Raw genomic sequence first — 18,400 nt, 5'->3', positions numbered from 1 at the left:
ACTGGACCACCAGGGAAGTCCTTCTCAGTTCTAAAATGTACATTCTGTTAACTATTCTGAAATTGGAAAAGCATCTTACGATGGATAGGGACATTTTATGTGGTTCTCTACTTTTTTACAGTTGTATGAAAGAGTTGACATATTTTAGAATTAAGAAATGGTGTAGTTTTCATCTGTTCCTTCCACGAATATTTACTGATTGTACCTGGCACCTTGCTAGCCTGCTGGGGCATAAAGATTAGTCAGACAGTCTTTAGATAGCATTCTCTCACAGCCATCCAGTATCGTATGAGGGAGATAGAGAGGGAAATCAGTCATGACTCTCAGGGCCAGCTGCATGGGAGTGTGAGTGGGGCAGTCACACAGAGCCCCACGCTTACAAGGTTTATGCTCTGCTGTCACAGTTTTGAAATTCTCAATAATTTTTTTAACAAGGGACCTTGCACTCCACAAATTATGACTGCTGTGTTAAGAATGCCATGCCTTAATAGAGACGAGCACTAAATACTTTTAGAATCTAGAGCTCTGTCTGGGTGAAGAAGGGCAGTCAAAGAAGTCAAGAAGCATAACGGAAGCATTTGAATCGAGTCTCCAAGACCAGAAGAGAGAATTAGAGAGCCACACAGGTGCAGAGACAGAGAAACTCATCAAAATGTCAGTCAAGCAGTATGGCAGACTAGGTGCCTGGTTTATCCTCCCACTGAAAACATGATAAATGATTTTTTTTAATGATAGATGAAATATATTTTTAAATCTTCTTAACTGCATCAGTGAGCTGGTTAAAAAAAAAAAAAGAATCCCTCCTGCCAAAATCTAAGTGAAGACAGAACCAGAGGAGTAAGCAGAGCACTGAAGCCAACTTTAGCCTTGGGGACTATAATACCTTGGTTGCAAAAGTGGTGCTAATTCACCCCTCCATGAATCCATGATTTTGCCATATGACTTTGCAACTCCCTGCATCAAGAAAGGGCTCTGTTTTCCCACTCCTTAAATCTGGATGGAGTTGTGACTTGCTTTAACCAACAGAATATGGAAAAAGTCATGGTGTGTCTATTCTGAGCCCAAACTGTAAAAGGCTTGCCTGCTTCTACTCTTTGTCTTGGTCTTCTGCCTCCTTTGTGAGAACAAGCTGTTGGATAACAGACAAGATGCAAGCGAGACTTGCTATCCAAGACAAGGCCATCACAGACCAGGCTGTAGCCAGCTAACCCCCAAACATGTGAGAGAATCCAGCCAAGAGCAACAGAGACACATACCTTACTGTGGCTGACTGTAGACACTTAAGTGAGACCACCTGAATGAGAAGAATCACTCAGTCGGTCTGAGGACTGTTGAGCAATAATTATGCATATTAATTTGAGCCACTGAGAAAAACCACTATCCTAAAAGACACACATACCCCAATGTTCATTGCATCATTATTCACAATAGCCAGGACATGGAAGCAACCTAGGTATCTATTGACAGATGAATGGATAAAGAAGGTGTGGTACAAATATACAATGGAATATAACTCAGCCATAAAAAAGAACGAATTTGAATCAGTTCTAGTGAGGTGGATGAACTTAGAGCCTGTTATATGGAGTGAAGTAAGTCAGAAAGAGAAAAATAAATATCATACATTAATGCACATATATATGGAATCTAGAAAAAAAGGGGGGTATTGAAGAACCTATTTGCAAGGAAGGAATGGAGATGCAAATGTAGAGAATAGACTAATGGACACAGTGGGGGAGGGAGAGAGTGGGACGAATGGAGAAAGTAGCATCAACATATATGTTCTATCATGTGTGAAATGGATAGCTGGTGAAAAGTTGCTATGTAACACAGGGAGCTCCACCTGGCACTCTGTGATGACCTAAGAGGGTGGGACAGAGGGGAGGGGAAGGGTGCTTGAGAGGGATATATGAATAAATACAGCTGATTCACGTTGTTGTACAGCAGAAACCAACACAACATTGTAAAAAAAAATTTTTTTAATAAATAACTAAAACACTATGGGCAACAAAAATAAATAAATAAATGAAATGTTCCCAGATAGGTAGTACCCCAGGTGTCTAGCAGAAGGAAACATAAATCTTTGTTAGAGGACCTCACTTTCATCTCAGGATTCAAATAATTTCCAGCAATACAGTTCCAAAGAAAATGAACAGCAACAAATAGCAGAAACACATCTACAAGGGACCCAGTTACTAGAATTATGAGACACAGATGATAAAATGTGTTTGATATATTTAGAGAAAATAATCCTATTGCCTTTAGTTTGTTTTTCTTGTCTTATTGTGCTGGCCACAGAACAATGTTAGGTAGAAGTGATGATGGTGGGTATGTTTGTTTTGTTCAGAATTTTAATGCTCCAACACTTTTTCTTTAGGATGAGACTTATTGTGGGATTTTTGAATACCTCTCTTGATCAGGTAAAGGAAATTCCACTTTATTGCTAATTTACTACAAGTTTTATCAAATGTATTTTGAATTTTTCAAAGGTTTTTTTCTGCATCTTTTGATGTGATCGTATGGTTTTTCTCCTTTAATCTATTGTGATCAATTCCATTTAGACATTTATTATATTAATATTAAATTTTACTAATATTAATTTTACTTTCCTGAGATAAACCAAATTTACTTGAGGAGTTTAGCATTTCTTTTACATGTACTATTGAATTTGATCTGGTAGTGTTTTGTTTTGGATTTTTGCATCCTGTATTAATAAATTAAATAACCCTGATGTTTTCCTGTTCTTTGTTATCTAGGATTTGGTTTCTAAGTTATTCTAGCTTCTTAGAGTGTGTTTTTGTCTCTGAAGAAGTTTGTATAAGAATAGGATGATTTGATAGCTGTTAAATTTGGTGAGACACATCTGTAAAACCATCTGGAACTGGTGCGTTTTTGTTTTAATGGAAAGTTTTTTGTTTGGCCTTGTTTTGTTTAGTTTTACTATTACTGCTGTTTCTTTAACAAGACTATTCATTTATGTTTTGGCTGCACTGTGTGACTTGTTTGATCTTAGTTCCCTGGCAGTGAAAGTACTGAGTCCTAACCACTGGTGCACCATGGAATTCCCTAACAGGACTATTTAAAGGACTATGTCAAGTTTTCTATTTCTTCTGAATCAATTCTAAGAATTTATATCTTGCTACAAATGTCTATTTTGTCTAAGTTTTCAAACATACTGTCATAAAGTTAATGATGAAATTCTCATTTTTTTTAAATTGGAGGATAATTGCTGTACAATGTTGTGTTGGTTTCTGCCATTCAACAATGTGAATCAGTCATAACTGTATATATATCCATCCATATATATATACATCCCCTCCCTCTTGAGTCTCCCTCCCACTCCCCTACCCCACCCTACCCCTCTAGGTCATCACAGACTGCCAGGCTGGGCTCTCTGTCTTACACGGTAGCTTCCCACTAGCTGGCTGTCTTACACAGAGTAATGCTTATACGTCAATCCTACTTTCTCAATTTGCCCTGCCCTCTCCTTCTCACACTGTGTCCACAAATCCATTCTCTATGTCTGCGTCTCTATTCCTTCCCTGCAGAAGATAGGTTTATCAGTACCATTTTTCTAGATTTCATATATGTTGATATATGATATTTATTATTGTCTTTCTGACTTACTTCACCCTGTATAATAGGCTCTAGGTTACATCCACCTCACTACAACTGACTCAAATTCATTCCTTTATATGGCCAAGTAATATTCCATTGTATGTATGTTATCTTTTGAATCTGCTTCCTCTGTAATTGTGCCTCCTTTATAATATGTATTGGTGCCATCTCTCTTTTTCTTGATTCTCATTGCCAGAGACTTGTCCATATTTTAATTATTGTAAAGGATAATTTTTTGTTTGCTTTGTCAATCTTCTCTATTGTATCTTCTAGTTTCTTGATTTCTGCTCTTATTTGTATTGTTTCAGTTCAGTTCAGTCGCTCAATCATGTCCGACTCTTTGCAACCCCATGAACCGCAGCACACCAGGCCTCCCTGTGCATCGCCAACTCCCAGAGTCCACCCACACCCATGTCCATCGAGTTGGTGATGCCATCCAAGCATTTCATCCTCTGTCGTCCCCTTCTCCTCCTGCCCGGAATCCCTCCCGGCATCACGGTCTTTTCCAGTGAGTCAGCTCTTCACATCAGGTGGCCAAAGTATTGGAGTTTCAGCTTCAACATCAGTCCTTCCAATGAACACCCAGGACTGATCTCCTTTAGGATGGACTGGTTGGATCTCCTTGCAGTCCAAGGGACTCTCAAGAGTCTTCTCCAACACCACAGTTCAAAAGCATCAATTCTTCGGCGCTCAGCTTTCTTTATAATCCCACTCTCACATCCATACATGACTACTGGAAAAACCACAGCCTTGACTAGATGGACCTTTTTTGGCAAAGTAATGTCTCTGCTTTTTCATATGCTGTCTAGGTTGGTCATAACTTTCCTTCCAAAGAGTAAGCGTGTTTTAATTTCATGGCTGCAATCACCATCTGCAGTGATTTTGAAACCCTGAAAAATAAAGTCAGCCACTGTTTCCACTGTTTCCCCATCTATCTGCCATGAAGTGATGGGACCAGATGCCATGATCTTAGTTTTCTGAATGTTGAACTTTAAGCCAACTTTTTCACTCTCCTCTTTCATTTTCATCAAGAGGCTCTTTAGTTCTTCTTCACTTTTTGCCATAAGGATGGTGTCATCTGCATATCTGAGGTTATTGATATTTCTCCTGGCAATCTTGATTCCAGCTTGTGCTTTCTCCAGCCCAGCATTTCTCATGATGTACTCTGCATATAAGTTAAATAAGCAGGGTGACAATATATAGCCTTGACGTACTCTTTTTCCTATTTGGAACCAGTCTGTTGTTCCATGCCCAGTTCTAACTCTTGCTTCCTGACCTGCATACAGGTTTCTCAAGAGGCTACTGCCCTCTATTTTCTTCAAGTCTACTCCTTCTTTAAGTCACTGCTTAGTTTGGAAATGTGTTTCTTAATTTTTGGCTTTTCCTTTTATTCTTGTATTTTTTCTTAAATGTTCCACAGTTCTTTGTGTGTGTGTGTGTGTGTGTGTGTGTGTGGCTGTGCCAGATTTAAGTTGCTTCGTGCAAGATCTTCATTGCCAAGTGTGGGTTCTTCCTTGTGGCATTTAGGATCTTTAACTGCGGGCACACAGGATCTACTTCCCTGACCAGGAATCAAACCCAGGTCCCCTGCTTTGGAAGCATTGGGTCTTAGCCACTGGACCACCAGGTAAGTCACACTTTTTCCTCTTTTTAAATATAAATAGAAAGGCTGTAAATTATTCTTGGGGATTCCCTACCAGTCCAGAGGTTATAACTTGGCATTTTCACTGCTAAGTGAGGGCCTGGTTCCATCCCCGATGGAGGAACTAACATCCCACAAGCCTTGAGGCACTGAACTCCCCCCAAAAAATTATCCTTGAAAAACTATTTTCACTACGTTTCACGTTTTCATTATCATTCAATTCTGAATATTGTAAAATTTTCATTATGATTTTTTGTTTGATCTGTGAGTTATTCGGAAGTGTGTTAATCATTTCCAAATAGCATTATTTTGTGTTCATTTTTGTTATTATCTTCTCACCTCATTGTATTGTAATCAAAGAATCCTGCCTACATGATACTTATTCTTTGCAATTGCTCTGTGACTAGTATATAATCAATGGTTGTAAAGGTTATATGTGTGGTAGTCAGTCTCCAAGGTGACCCCCAGTTATTCTCCTCTTAAGGTATTTATTCTTTTGGGTAGTCCCCTCCCACAGTGAAATAGGGCTGTTATGTACAACCAGAAGGACACTGCAGAAATAACAGTCTGTGACTTCTGAAGCTACATCGTAAAACATTTTGCAGTGTCCATCTTTCAGTCTGAAGTTGCTCACACTGAGGGAAGCTAGCTGCCATGTCATGAAGGCACTCAGCACTGTGAAAAGAACTGCATGGGAAGGAACCAAAGCTTCCTTCCAACCACCAGCACCAATTTACTAGTTATGTGGGTGAGTCTGTTTAAAAGCAGATCCTCCAGCTCCAGTCCAGTCATCAGAAGACTGGAGCCACTTAAAACATTTCTGTGACTCTCCTGAGAAATATTGAGCTAAAACTACCCAGCCAAGCTGATCATAAATTCCTGACCCACAGACACTTAGAGACTTTTAGAATGTTTGTTTTCATTTTACACTACTGAGTTTGTACAGCAGTGGATAACTAAAGCTGTTTTGGAGGAGATTTTGTGCTAATTGTAGAAAGGAGATTTATGTTCAGTCCAGCTTCTGTTCATTCAGTTTTATTGTTTGTATCTTCAATATGTTTATTGAAACTTTATCTGCTTGACTTGTCCACAACTTTTAAAAATGTGCTGAAATCCCTTCTTCTCACAGTGGGTTTGTCTATATTTTATTGCAGCCTTATCAAATTTTCTTTATGTAGTTTAAGGCTACTTTGTTAGGTGTGTACATGATAGGATTAAAGAGGAAAAATAAAACTATCATTATTTTCAGATGATATAATTGTCTGCCTAGAAAATAATCTAAAGACAAATTATTATATTAGATCTAATTATATTTATCCAGGTGTCTGGATAGAAGACCAATTTACAAAAATCACTTGCATGTTTTTACATTAACACAATAATAAAACATGTAATTTGTAAAAGTATATCACTTACAATAGCTATAGAGATGTTAGATATTTAATATTAAATCTAATAAAAGATACATAATAGCATAAATATTTACTCAAAGTCATTTTAAAAAAAGACCTAATCAATGGAGAGAGATTTCACATTCATGGATAAAAAATTATAATTTTTTAATGATGTCAGTTCTTCCGATTCAATGCTATTTCAATTTTAAAAAAATGTAATTTGATAAGCTGATTCTAAAATCATTATGGAAAACTAAAGAACCAAGAACAACTAAGACATATTTTTTTAAACTTTTTATTATGAAAAATTTCAAACATACACACAAATATATAGTAGAGAGATTAATATAATCCCCCACCCCCATTTATCTATTACCTATATTCAATTATTATTATAAATTCCTGGCCAATTTTGTTTAATCTATATCTTCTAGTCTCCCTCTCTGTATTATTTTGAAGCAAGTCATAAACATAATATTTTATTAATACATATTTTAGTATGTATAAAATGATCACATCTAAAAAATTTGTCAGTCCCTTAATATCATCAAATATCTAGGGAAATAGCCAATCAAATCTTTCTGGCTTCTCATACATTGTACAGTGGACCTTTGAACAACATGGGTTTGAACTATATGTGTCCACTTATACACAGATTTTTTTCAATGAATGTGTACTACAGTACTAAATGATCCATGGTTGATGGAACCCACAAATGTGAAATAGTGAATATGGAGGACTCACTGTAAAGTTATAAATGATATTTGACTGCTCAGAGGGTCAGCTCCCCTAATCCCCCACATTGTTCAAGGGTCAATTGTAATTGATTGATGTCACTTAAATATTTTTTAATCTATAGATTCCCTTCTTCCATTTTTTGTAACAAGTTTATTTGTTGTTAAAAAAAAAACAGGATTGTTAATCTTGAGAACTTCTTACACTTTGGATTATTTTTTACCTGCAGAGTTATCGTATTTCTTTATCCTTCACATTTTTTATACATTGATAATTAGATCTAGAAGTTTGATCAGATGTAGGTTCAATTTGGGGGCAATAATTCTTCATAAGTAGTGTTATATATTTCTATCAATAAGTGTATCATATCATAATCTCTCTTTTGATAATGTCTCCTTTTTATTTTTTCTAATGAGACTAAAAAAATGGTGGTATACCAATTTTATAATTCCTTCTTCAATTATTAGCTGGAGCACTTTTATAAAGAAAAATTTCTATCAAGAGAACTTCTTTCCTCAATTATTTCATTATCTTATTTTACAGATTGTAGAGGAAAAGTGGGAAAAGCTTGACTATTCTTCCCTTCAGTTTTCAGTTTTTAAGCACTGAGTTGGATAAAAATGAACCTTGACCTGAAAAAGTACAGAAAAAAATCTTTGACCACAAAAAAGAAGTTCAAAATGGATGGTATACCTAAATGTGAATGGTAAAATATTTAAACTTCTAGAAGAAAATAAAGGAGAATATCTTTATGACCTTGAAGAGGAAAAACATTTCTTAAGCAGTATACAAAATGTGCTACCTGTATAAGAAAATATTGATGAGAGGATTCTGGAAATATTGAGGAGTAGGAAGCCCCGAGAACCTGTCTTCCCATCTCGATACCTGCATTGTCAGAATCTGTCTGATGTAACTGTTTTGGAGCTCTGGCGTCTATTGAGGACTTGAAACTTCCAGAGGAAGACTTGTACAGTAAATTGCTGTTTATTTTGGTCAACTTCAGCTTTTAGTATAGTAGTAGTGGCACATTCCCCATCTCCAGTCATGTAACAGGCAGCTGTGCATGTGTTCCTGGGCCAGCTTGCAGAAACCAGTGTGCAGAAAGGGCCCTGTTTTCCAAATATCAGAGATCTATGCTCTGATCACTCAAAGCCATTTCTAATAACAGAAGTGTAGACAAAGAGGAAGTGTCCATTGTTGCTGGATTTCATCCTATTATTGCAAGACCCAACCCCTCTGGCTAAAGTGATTTCCAGTGGATTTATGGAACTGGAGCCTCTTTTTCCCTTTCATTTTCTTCTTTTCCATTTTTGGAACACAGACATTAAAGACTAAGATATTTTAAAGCAACTACATATTCAAGAGAAATTAGAGTGTCACCATGCCTGCCCAGGAAAGATACAGGCTCAGAAAACACCTAAGATGTTAACTTTACACCACATGTTGATCCTTGGTATAGAAACAGCCTACAAGAATTTATTTTTTAAAAAACAATAGCAAACCCTGGGGATGAAGGCAAAACCTGATTTCCAGAGTTGCCACATTATTAGATTAAAATGTCTAGATTTCAACAAATAAAGTCAAAAAGCACACAGAGAAATGGAGAGGTACAGCGCATTCAAAGGAAAATAATAAGCCAACTGAAATTGTTCCCAAAAAAGACCCAATGGTGGATTTATTAGCCAAAGACTTTAAAACAACTGTCAATAAAAACAAAACGAAAAAGTATTCTGGAGATGAAAAATACAATAACTGAAATACAAATTTACTAGAGAGTTCCAAAGGCAAATGTGAGCAGGCAGAAGAAAATACCAGTGAACTTGAAGATAGGGCAACAGAAATTCTTGAGGTTGAGGAACAGGGAAAAAGAGGTTGAAGAAAACTATACAGAGCTTAAGGGACCTGTGGGGCACCTTGAGGGGCTTGTGGGGCAAGGAGAACAATGTACATATTGTAGGAGTTCTAGAAAGAGACAAGAAAGAGAAAGGAGCAGAGAGAATATTTTAAATTTCCCAAATTTGATGAAAGACATATATATTCACACGAAGCTCAGTGAATTCCAAGTAGGTTGAACCCAAAGAGACCCACAAGGACACTAATTATAACCACATTTTAAAAAGGTAAAGACAAAAAGAACTTTGAAAACATATTGAAGAAAAGCAGTTTGTCACAAACAAGGGATCATGATTAAAATAGTAAGCAGATTTCCCATCAGAAACTTTAGAGGCCAGAAGAAAGTGGCCAATATATTCAAAGTGTTAAAAGAACAAAGTTTGGCAAAGTTGTTTTTCAAAATGAGGGAGAAATTAAGACATTTACAGATAAACAAAGCTGAGGACATTTGTTACTATTAGACCTGGTCTGTAAGAAACGCTCAAGAGTCCTGCAGGTGGAAATGGAAGGACACTAGACAGTAACTCAAAACTGTATGGAGAAATAAGATCTCACTAAAGGTAAATTCATGGACAATTATTAAAGCTAGTATTATTGTAACAGTGATTCATAATTGTATATTTGGGTTTTTTTCTACATGATGCAAGAGACTAAACATTTAAAGAAAAATTAGTATAAAAGCTAATATTAATATGAATTTGACTTGTAACTTCAAATCTTATTTTCAACATAATTTAAGATACTAATGCATTTAAAAGAATTATCAGTTTATATTATGGGACACATTCTACATAAAGACAAAATTTTGTGACATGAACAACTGAAAGAGATGGGGATAGAGCTTTTTGTATGTTATTAAAGTTAAGTTAGTAAGTTCAAATTATTGTGCTATAATTTTAGGATTTTAAATGAAATCCCCATAGTAACCACAATGAAAATAGCTCTAGAGTACACACAAAGGAAATAAGAAAGGAATTTAAATATTTCACTGCAAAGAGAAAAACACCTAAACACAAAAGAAGATAATAATGCAAGAATAGGAGTGGCCATACTAATGTTGGACAAAATAAAATTTAAATCAAAATGCATTACAAGAGACAAAGAAGGACATTATGCTCAGTGAAATAAGCTAGTTATAAAAAGATAAATACTACATGATTCCACTTGTATGAGGTACTTAGAGTAATCAAAATCGTAGAGACAGAAAACAGAATAGTGATTGCCAGTGACCGGAAAGGGACTGGGGAGTAATTGTTTTAATAGGTATAGAGTCAGTTTTGCAAAAGGAGAAGAGTTCTGGATATAGATGGTAGTGATGGTTGTACAGCAACATGAATGTACTTAATACCACTAAATTGTACATTTAAAAATGGTTGTGAGGGTGAATTTTATGTTATATGTATATCTCCACAGTTGTTAATTGAAGAAAAATATTAACAAATTTGAATCTTGTTTAAATTAAGCAGATGTTCACTAACAGACACCATTAAAAGAATGAAAAGGCAAACCACAGACTGAGGAATAAATACTTGCAATATATGCATCCAATAAAGAACTCATATCCAGAATATAGGAAAAATCCATCCAAATCAATATGAAACAAAATAACAAGCCAAAAATTTTAATGAGAAAAAAATCGTGAGTAACTACTCAAAAGAAGATCTCTCATTGGCCAAAAAACCTCAGTTGGATACCACACACACCCAACAGAATGACTATATTTTTAAAAGAACAATACCAAGTGCCAGTGAAACGTGGAGCAACTAGAACTCTGATATATTACTGGTAAGGGTGTAATGATACAATCATGTTTAGAAAATTCTTTGACCATGTCTCTTAAAGCTAAGCACACCTACCCTACGACCCAACAATTCTACTCCTAGGTATATATCCCTCCAAAATGAGTGCATACGTTCATCCCGAGACATGTACAAGAATGTTCACAGCAACTTAATTCATCATGACCCCAAACTGAAAACAACAAAATGTCCATTGATAGTAAGATAAGCAAAGAAATGTTAGAATATTAATACAATGGAAAATCACTCAGCAATAAAGAGAACAAACTACTGCTACATGCTACAACATTGAAAACGTTACAACCTTGCTTCTCAAAATGTGGTCCACAAACCAACTGTATCAGCGTCACTTGGGAGATTATTAAAGATACAGGATCCAAGATCTTACTGAATCAGAATTTGCATTTTAACATATTCACTAGTTGATGCAAATGCACACTGAGATTTGAGAAGCACTATTCTTCTGATAGATAGATAGTTAAGTAGATGTATATACATGTAAATTTTCACCAATCTATACATATAAGATAATACTTCAGATTGAACATATCCAGATCTATACATTTAAGATGCACTCTATGGGTTATTTAAATTCAATCAAAATTAAGATAATTGAATAAAAGTAATGATTTGGTTCATTAGTATTCTGAAGGGGACCAATGAGGATTTTTAAAGTATCATTGCAACCTCATGGATTTAAACATACTTGACATATTTTAATACACTGAATTAGTTATTCTACTTTTGCTTTCTTTTTCCCATCTTTGACCAAGTGGAGTTTCTTCAAGCTAATGGCTGGGAAATTTGCAACCCCAGAAATCTTGGTGATTTCTTTACTTTTTAATGTAAGAAAATATTTCAACTCATTTTGTACAACATTTTTGCCCAGATCTGAAAAAATAACAATTTCTCCAAGGAGCCAGAGTCCTTTTAATTTTTTATTTGTATATTTATATAAATACATGTCAGATATATAATTCTATAACCAATAAATGTTTAATTATATAACATATATTTATTAAAGATATATATAAAGATTTATTATAAGGAATTGTATCATGCAATTATGAAGGCTGAGAAGTCCCCAGACCTATAGTCGGCAAGCTGGAGACCCAAGAGAATCACTGATATAGTTCTAGTCCAAGTCCAAAGGCCTGAGAACAAGAAGGGCATTTGGTACAAGTTCCAGTCTGAGTTCTAATGCAAAAACAAGAAAAGATCAATGTCAACTCAAAGACAGTGAGGCAGAGAAAGAATTCTTTCTTACTCAGCCTTTTTATTCTATTCAGGCTTCAGTAAGTTAGATTGAGGAGGGAAATCTGCTTTTCACAAATGTTAATCCCATCCAGACACGCCTCCACAGACTTACCCAGAAATAATATTTAACCAAATATCTGGGTATCCTATGACCCAGTCATGTTGACACATAAAATTAACCATCACAGAAGTATGTTGTTGTTCAGTCACTTAAGTCATTTCCAACTCTGCAACCCCATGGACTGCATGCAGCACACCAGGCGCCTCTGTCCTTCACTATCTCCTGGAGTTTGCTCAGATTCATGGCCGTTGAGTCAGTGATGCTACCTAACCATCTCCCTTCTGCTGGTCCCTTCTCCTTTTGCCTTCAATCTTTCCCAGCATCGAGGTCTTTACCAATGAGTAGGCTCTTTGCGTCAGGTGACCAAAGCTTCAGCTTCAGCATCACGCCTTCCAATGAATATTCAGGGTTGATTTTCTTTAGGATTAACTGGTTTGATCTCCTTGCAGTCCACGGGACTCTCAAGAATCTTCTCCAACATCACAATTTGAAATCATCAATTCTTCAATGCTCAAACTTCTTTATGATCCAACTCACATCTGCACATGACTACTGGAAAAATTGTAGCTTTGACTATATGGATCTTTGTTGGCAAAATGATCTCTCTGTTTTTTAATACACTGTCTAGGTTTGTCATGGCTTTCCTTCCAAGGAACAAGTGTCTTAATTTCATGGCTGCAGTCACCGTCTTCAGTGATTTTGAAAGTGAAAGTGAAAGAAGCTCAGTCATGTCTGACTCTTTGCAACCCCATGGACTATACAGTCCATGGAATTCTCCAGGCCAGAATACTGGAGTCAGTAGCCTTTCCCTTCTCCAGGGGATCTTCCCAACTCAGGGATTGAACCCAGGTCTCCCACATTCCAGGTGGATTCTTTACCAGCTGAGCTATGAGGGAAGCCCCTTCGGTGATTTTAGAGCCCCTAAAAATAAAATCTGCCAATTTTTCCACTTTTTCCCCTTCTACTTGCCATGAAGTGATGGGACCAAATGCCATGGTCTTAGTTTTTTTATTTTTATTTTTTTTTTAAGACCAAGAGAAATCATTTTAATCTTATAAATATATCCTTTAGGCACCTCGGCTTATCTCCAAGGCAGTTACACAATTCACAATGACCACCTTGTGTGACCCACAGGCGGCCTGCTGAGGGCTCAACACAGGGCAGAGGTTGGCTTTCACCCTTGGTAGCATTTCCCATCAGATGAACCCTCACGATGTGAGACATTTCAGAAAGACAGCGCACAGTCATGCATGATTGCTTGTTAGAAGGCGTGGTCCCCAAACCCCAGGCTTGGGACGAACAGCTGCCACCCGGGCAGGGCCCTGTCCCTTGCTGGGCAGGGTGGTGGGTGGCTTGGCCCCAGAGCCATAGAAGCTGGCCGGAGTTAGCTCAGCTCTCCTTGCCTGCCCCGAAGCGCTTATTTTTTTTTGACAGAATCTTGGGTGAAGAGTCAATGGTCTTGGCCGGGCTGCACCCCACAGGCCCCTTCTGGCGTCTCCACGCAGGCCGGGCCGGCTTCCTGCAGCGGGCCCGGGCGTGGAGGCCCCTTGCTTCTCGGAGTGCCCGGCACTCCCTCCCATCAGGAGGGTCCGTGCTTGTCCTAAACCCTATCCCCGCTTCCACTGTGGGCCGAGGCTCGGAGTCACTGCCAGGGGAAGCGGGGGCAGTCTCCCACAGAGAGAGGCCTTCCTCCGCTGGAGTGCTTGCCGCCACCGGGCTCCACCCTGCGCCTCTGACAGGCGGACCGAAGGCTGTCCCCTCGGGCCGCCCAAGTACTTGAATCACCCACATGCCGAGGGGGCTGCCCAGACCCCGCCCCCCAGCCCGGACGGTCAGATGTCGTCCTCGACGGCGCCGCTGTGCTCGCTGAGGAGGTACCACTTGAACCTGTCGGGCAGAGGTAGGGCCTTGACCTTGGCGTCCACCGGCCACGGCTGAAGGTAGAGGCGGATGCACACGCGGCATACGTGCTTGAGGGGCGGGGGGTAGCTCTCCAGCTGCCTCAGGGAGACGTGCAGGGCCTGGATCTTGTCCGCCCTGGGAGTTGGTCACCATGAGATCCAGCACGGTCTCCGCCTTGCGCAGCAGGTCCGCGTGGCTCTCGTCCTCCGCACGGCCCGGGTGGGAGCAGAGCCTCTCGAAGATGATGTGGAAGCCGGACCAGCAGGACGCGCCATGCAGGGAGCAGTTGTAGGCGGCTCCCGACTCCAGCAGGAAGCGCAGCAGGGGGAAGTGCAGCTTGAAACTTTTGAGGCAGATGTGCATGAGGGACTCCTGGGCCGGGCACTCGCTGGGGTCGGCACTGTGGGCCAGCAGCAGCTGCGTGACTTGGAAGCAGAAGCGGTTGATTAGCTGGGCCTCCTCTTTGTCGCCTCCCACTGTCTCGCCCAGCAGGAAGATGATGCAGGTGAACACCGTGTCTCCGTCTTTGGTAGTGGTCTTGACGTCCGCCCCTCCTTCCAGCAGGAGCCGGATGTTCTCGGTGTTGTGGACCTGCACCCCATCACTGCTGGCCAGAGCGTGAAGCAGGGCTGTCTTACCATGCTTGTCGGCCGCACTGACATCTGCTCCGAGGTCCAGGAGGCGTTGCAGGCAGGGCAGGCCCTCTGGCTCCTCGCTGGCCAGGTCCAGGGGGCTGCTCTCGTGGATCCGGTCCCTGCGGTTGACGTCGGCCCCGTGGCGCACCAGCAGCTCCACCATGTCCGGCTGGTTCCGTAGGACGGCGATGTGCAGCGCCGTGTAGTAGGTGACCGGGTCTTCAAAATTGAGGTTGGCTCCATTCCGCAGGAGGATGGCGGCCGCACGTGCCAGCCCCAGCTCGGCCATCTTCAGCACGGCGTTGCTCACACCTTCCTGGTAAAATGGAGACTGGGCTTTTCTCTCAAGCAACTCGGTAAGAACAAGGATGAGGCTCTCCTCGCTGGCGGCATAACTGGGCCTGTCCAGGGGCTCCTGCCGCTCGGGGTCCTGGATGCCCAAGGAGCCCAGGATAGCATCCACGAGCGGCTGGTACTCGAAGATAATCCTCCGGAAGCCATGCAGAAACGGCATGCCGGCGGCCGCAGCTTCCACCGAGGCCGAGACGCCGACGGGTGCGTCGCGCGGCCCGCGGTCCTGACCAGGTTCGGCCACTCGCTGAGTCCAGTTCCCAGCCCCGCGCCTTAGTTTTTTTAATGTTGCATTTCAAGCCAGTTTTCACACCCCTTTCACCCTGAACAAGAGGCTCTTTAGTTCCTCTTCACTTTCTGCCATGAGAGTGGTATCATCTGCATATCTGAGGCTATTGATATTTCTCCTGGCAATCTTGATTCCAGCTTGTGATTCATCCAGCCTGGCATTTAGCATGATGTACTCTGCATATAATTTAAATAAACAGATTGACAATATACAGCCTTGGTATATTCCTGTCCCAAGTTGGAATCAGTCAGTTGTTCCATGTTTGGTTCTAACTGTTGCTTTTTGACCCACATATGGTTTTTTAGGAGACAGGTAGAGTGGTCTGGTACTCCCATCTCTTTAAGAATTTTCCACAGTTTGTTGTGATCCACACAGTCAACGGCTTTATCAGAGTCCATGAAGCAGAAGTAGATGTATAAGAAAATATTATTCTGAACTTGGATTAGACCCAGGTGGCTTGGTAATAAAGAATCCGCCAATGAAGGAGATGCAAAAGATGCGGGTTTCATCCCTGGGTCAGGGAGATCCCCTGGAGGAGGAAATAGCAACCCACCCCAGTGTTCTTGCTGGGATAAACCCATGGACAAAGGAGCCTGGCAGACTGTAGTCTCTGGGGTCACAAAGAGTTGGACACAACTGAGCACACACACACTTGGATTAGGAAAATTTTCTTAAATAAGACAAACAAAAAACACTGTAAGATAAGACTGATGCACTTGACTATATTAAAAATCTTCTATTCATAAATTATCTTAAAGAAAATGAAAAGACAAGCTACAAATGAGACATTTCTAACATACATAACTGACTAAGAATTGGCATCAAGTCTCAATAACACTATTCAGTTCAGTTCAGTTCAGTCGCTCAGTCATGTCCGACTCTTTGCGACCCCGTGAACCACAGCACGCCAGGCTTCCCTGTGCAGCACCAACTCCCAGAGTCCACCCAAATCCATGTCCATCAAGTCGGTGATGCCATCCACCTTCTCATCCTCTGTTATCCCCTTCTCCTCCTGCCCTCAATCTTTCCCAGCATCAGGGTCTTTTCCAATGAGTCAGCTCTTCGCATGAGGTGGCCAAAGTATTGGAGTTTCAGCTTCAGCATCAGTCCTTCCAATGAACACCCAGGACTGATCTCCTTTAGGATGGACTGGTTGGATCTCCTTGCAGTCCAAGGGACTCTCAAGAGTCTTCTCCAACACCACAGTTCAAAAGAATCCATTCTTTGGCGCTCAGCTTTCTTTATAGTCCAACTCTCACATCCATACATGACCACTGGAAACACCATAGCCCTGACTAGATGGACCTTTGTTGGCAAAGTAATGTCTCTGCTTTTTAATATGCTGTCTAGGTTGGTCATAACTTTCCTTCCAAGGAGCAAGCGTCTTTTAATTTCATGGCTGCAATCACCATCTGCAGTGATTTTGGAGCCCAAAAAAATAAAGTCTGACACTGTTTCCACTGTTTCCCCATCTATTTGCCATGAAGTGATGGGACCGGATGCCATGATCTTAGTTTTCTGAATGCTGAGCTTTAAGCCAACTTTTTCACTCTCCTCTTTCACTTTCATCAAGAGGCTCTTTAGTTCTTCTTCACTTTCTGCCATAAGGGTGGTGTCATCTGCATATCCGAGGTTATTGATATTTCTCCCGGCAATCTTGATTCCAGCTTGTGCTTCCTCCAGCCCAGCATTTCTCATGATGTACTCTGCATATAAGTTAAATAAGCAGGGTGACAATATACAGCCTTGATGTACTCCTTTTCCTATTTGGAACCAGTCTGTTGTTCCATGTCCAATTCTAACTTGCTTCCTGACCTGCATACAGGTTTCTCAAGAGGCAGCTCAGATGGTCTGATATTCCCATCTCTTTCAGAATTTTCCACAGTTTATTGTGATCCACACAGTCAAAGGCTTTGGCATAGTCAATAAAGCAGAAATAGATGTTTTTCTGGAACTCTCTTGCTTTTTCGGTGATCCAGCGGATGTTGGCAATTTGATCTCTGGCTCCTCAGCCTTTTCTAAAACCAGCTTGAACATCTGGAAGTTCACGGTTCACATATTGCTGAAGCCTGGCTTGGAGAATTTTAAGCATTACTTTACTAGTGTGTGAGATGAGTGCAATTGTGCAGTAGTTTGAGCATTCTTTGGCGTTGCCTTTCTTTGGGATTGGAATGAAAACTGACCTTTTCCAGTCCTGTGGCTACTGCTGAGTTTTCCAAATTTGCTGGCATATTGAGTGCAGCACTTTCACAGTGTCATCTTTCAGGATTGAAATAGCTCAAGTGGTGTTCCATCACCTCCACTAGCTTTGTTCCTAGTGATGCTTCCTAAGGCCCACTTGACTTCACATTCCAGGATGTCTGGCTCTAGGTGAGTGATCACACCATCGTGATTATCTGGGTTATGAAAATCTTTTTTGTACAGTTCTTCTGTGTATTCTTGCCAATTCTTCTTAATATCTTCTGCTTCTGTTAGGTCCCTACCATTTCTGTCCTTTATTGAGCCCATCTTTGCATGAAATGTTCCCTTGGTATATCTAAGTTTCTTGAAGAGATCGCTAGTCTTTCACATTCTATTGTTTTCCTCTATTTCTTTGCACTGATCACTGAGGAAGGCTTTCTTATCTCTCCTTGCTATTCTTTGGAACTCTGCATTCAAATGGGTATATCTTTCCTTTTCTCCTTTGCTTTTCACTTCCCTTCTTTTCACAGCTATTTGTAAGTCCCCCTCAGACAGCCATTTTGCTTTTTTGCATTTCTTTTTCTTGGGGATGATCTTGATTCCTGTCTCCTGTACAATGTCATGAATCTCCATCCATAGTTCATGA

General features: G+C 40.2%; 1 protein-coding gene across 1 annotated transcript; it reads right to left on the bottom strand.

Annotated features, from left to right (window-relative positions):
* Positions 1 to 13,807: 13,807 nt before the first annotated feature.
* Positions 13,808 to 15,474, bottom strand: LOC122677676 (ankyrin repeat and SOCS box protein 6-like). Its single transcript, XM_043877878.1, is given in 2 exon segments — positions 13,808 to 14,433; positions 14,435 to 15,474. Coding segments are annotated over 2 exon segments (1,218 nt in total). The 5' UTR covers positions 15,448 to 15,474; the 3' UTR covers positions 13,808 to 14,228.
* Between the last annotated feature and the right edge of the window lie 2,926 nt (positions 15,475 to 18,400).

Source organism: Cervus elaphus, chromosome 20 (genome assembly GCF_910594005.1).
Source record: "Cervus elaphus chromosome 20, mCerEla1.1, whole genome shotgun sequence".
Lineage (NCBI taxonomy): Eukaryota > Metazoa > Chordata > Mammalia > Artiodactyla > Cervidae > Cervus > Cervus elaphus.
Note: the sequence above shows the minus strand (reverse complement) of the source record. Positions and strands in the feature narration are given on the sequence as shown.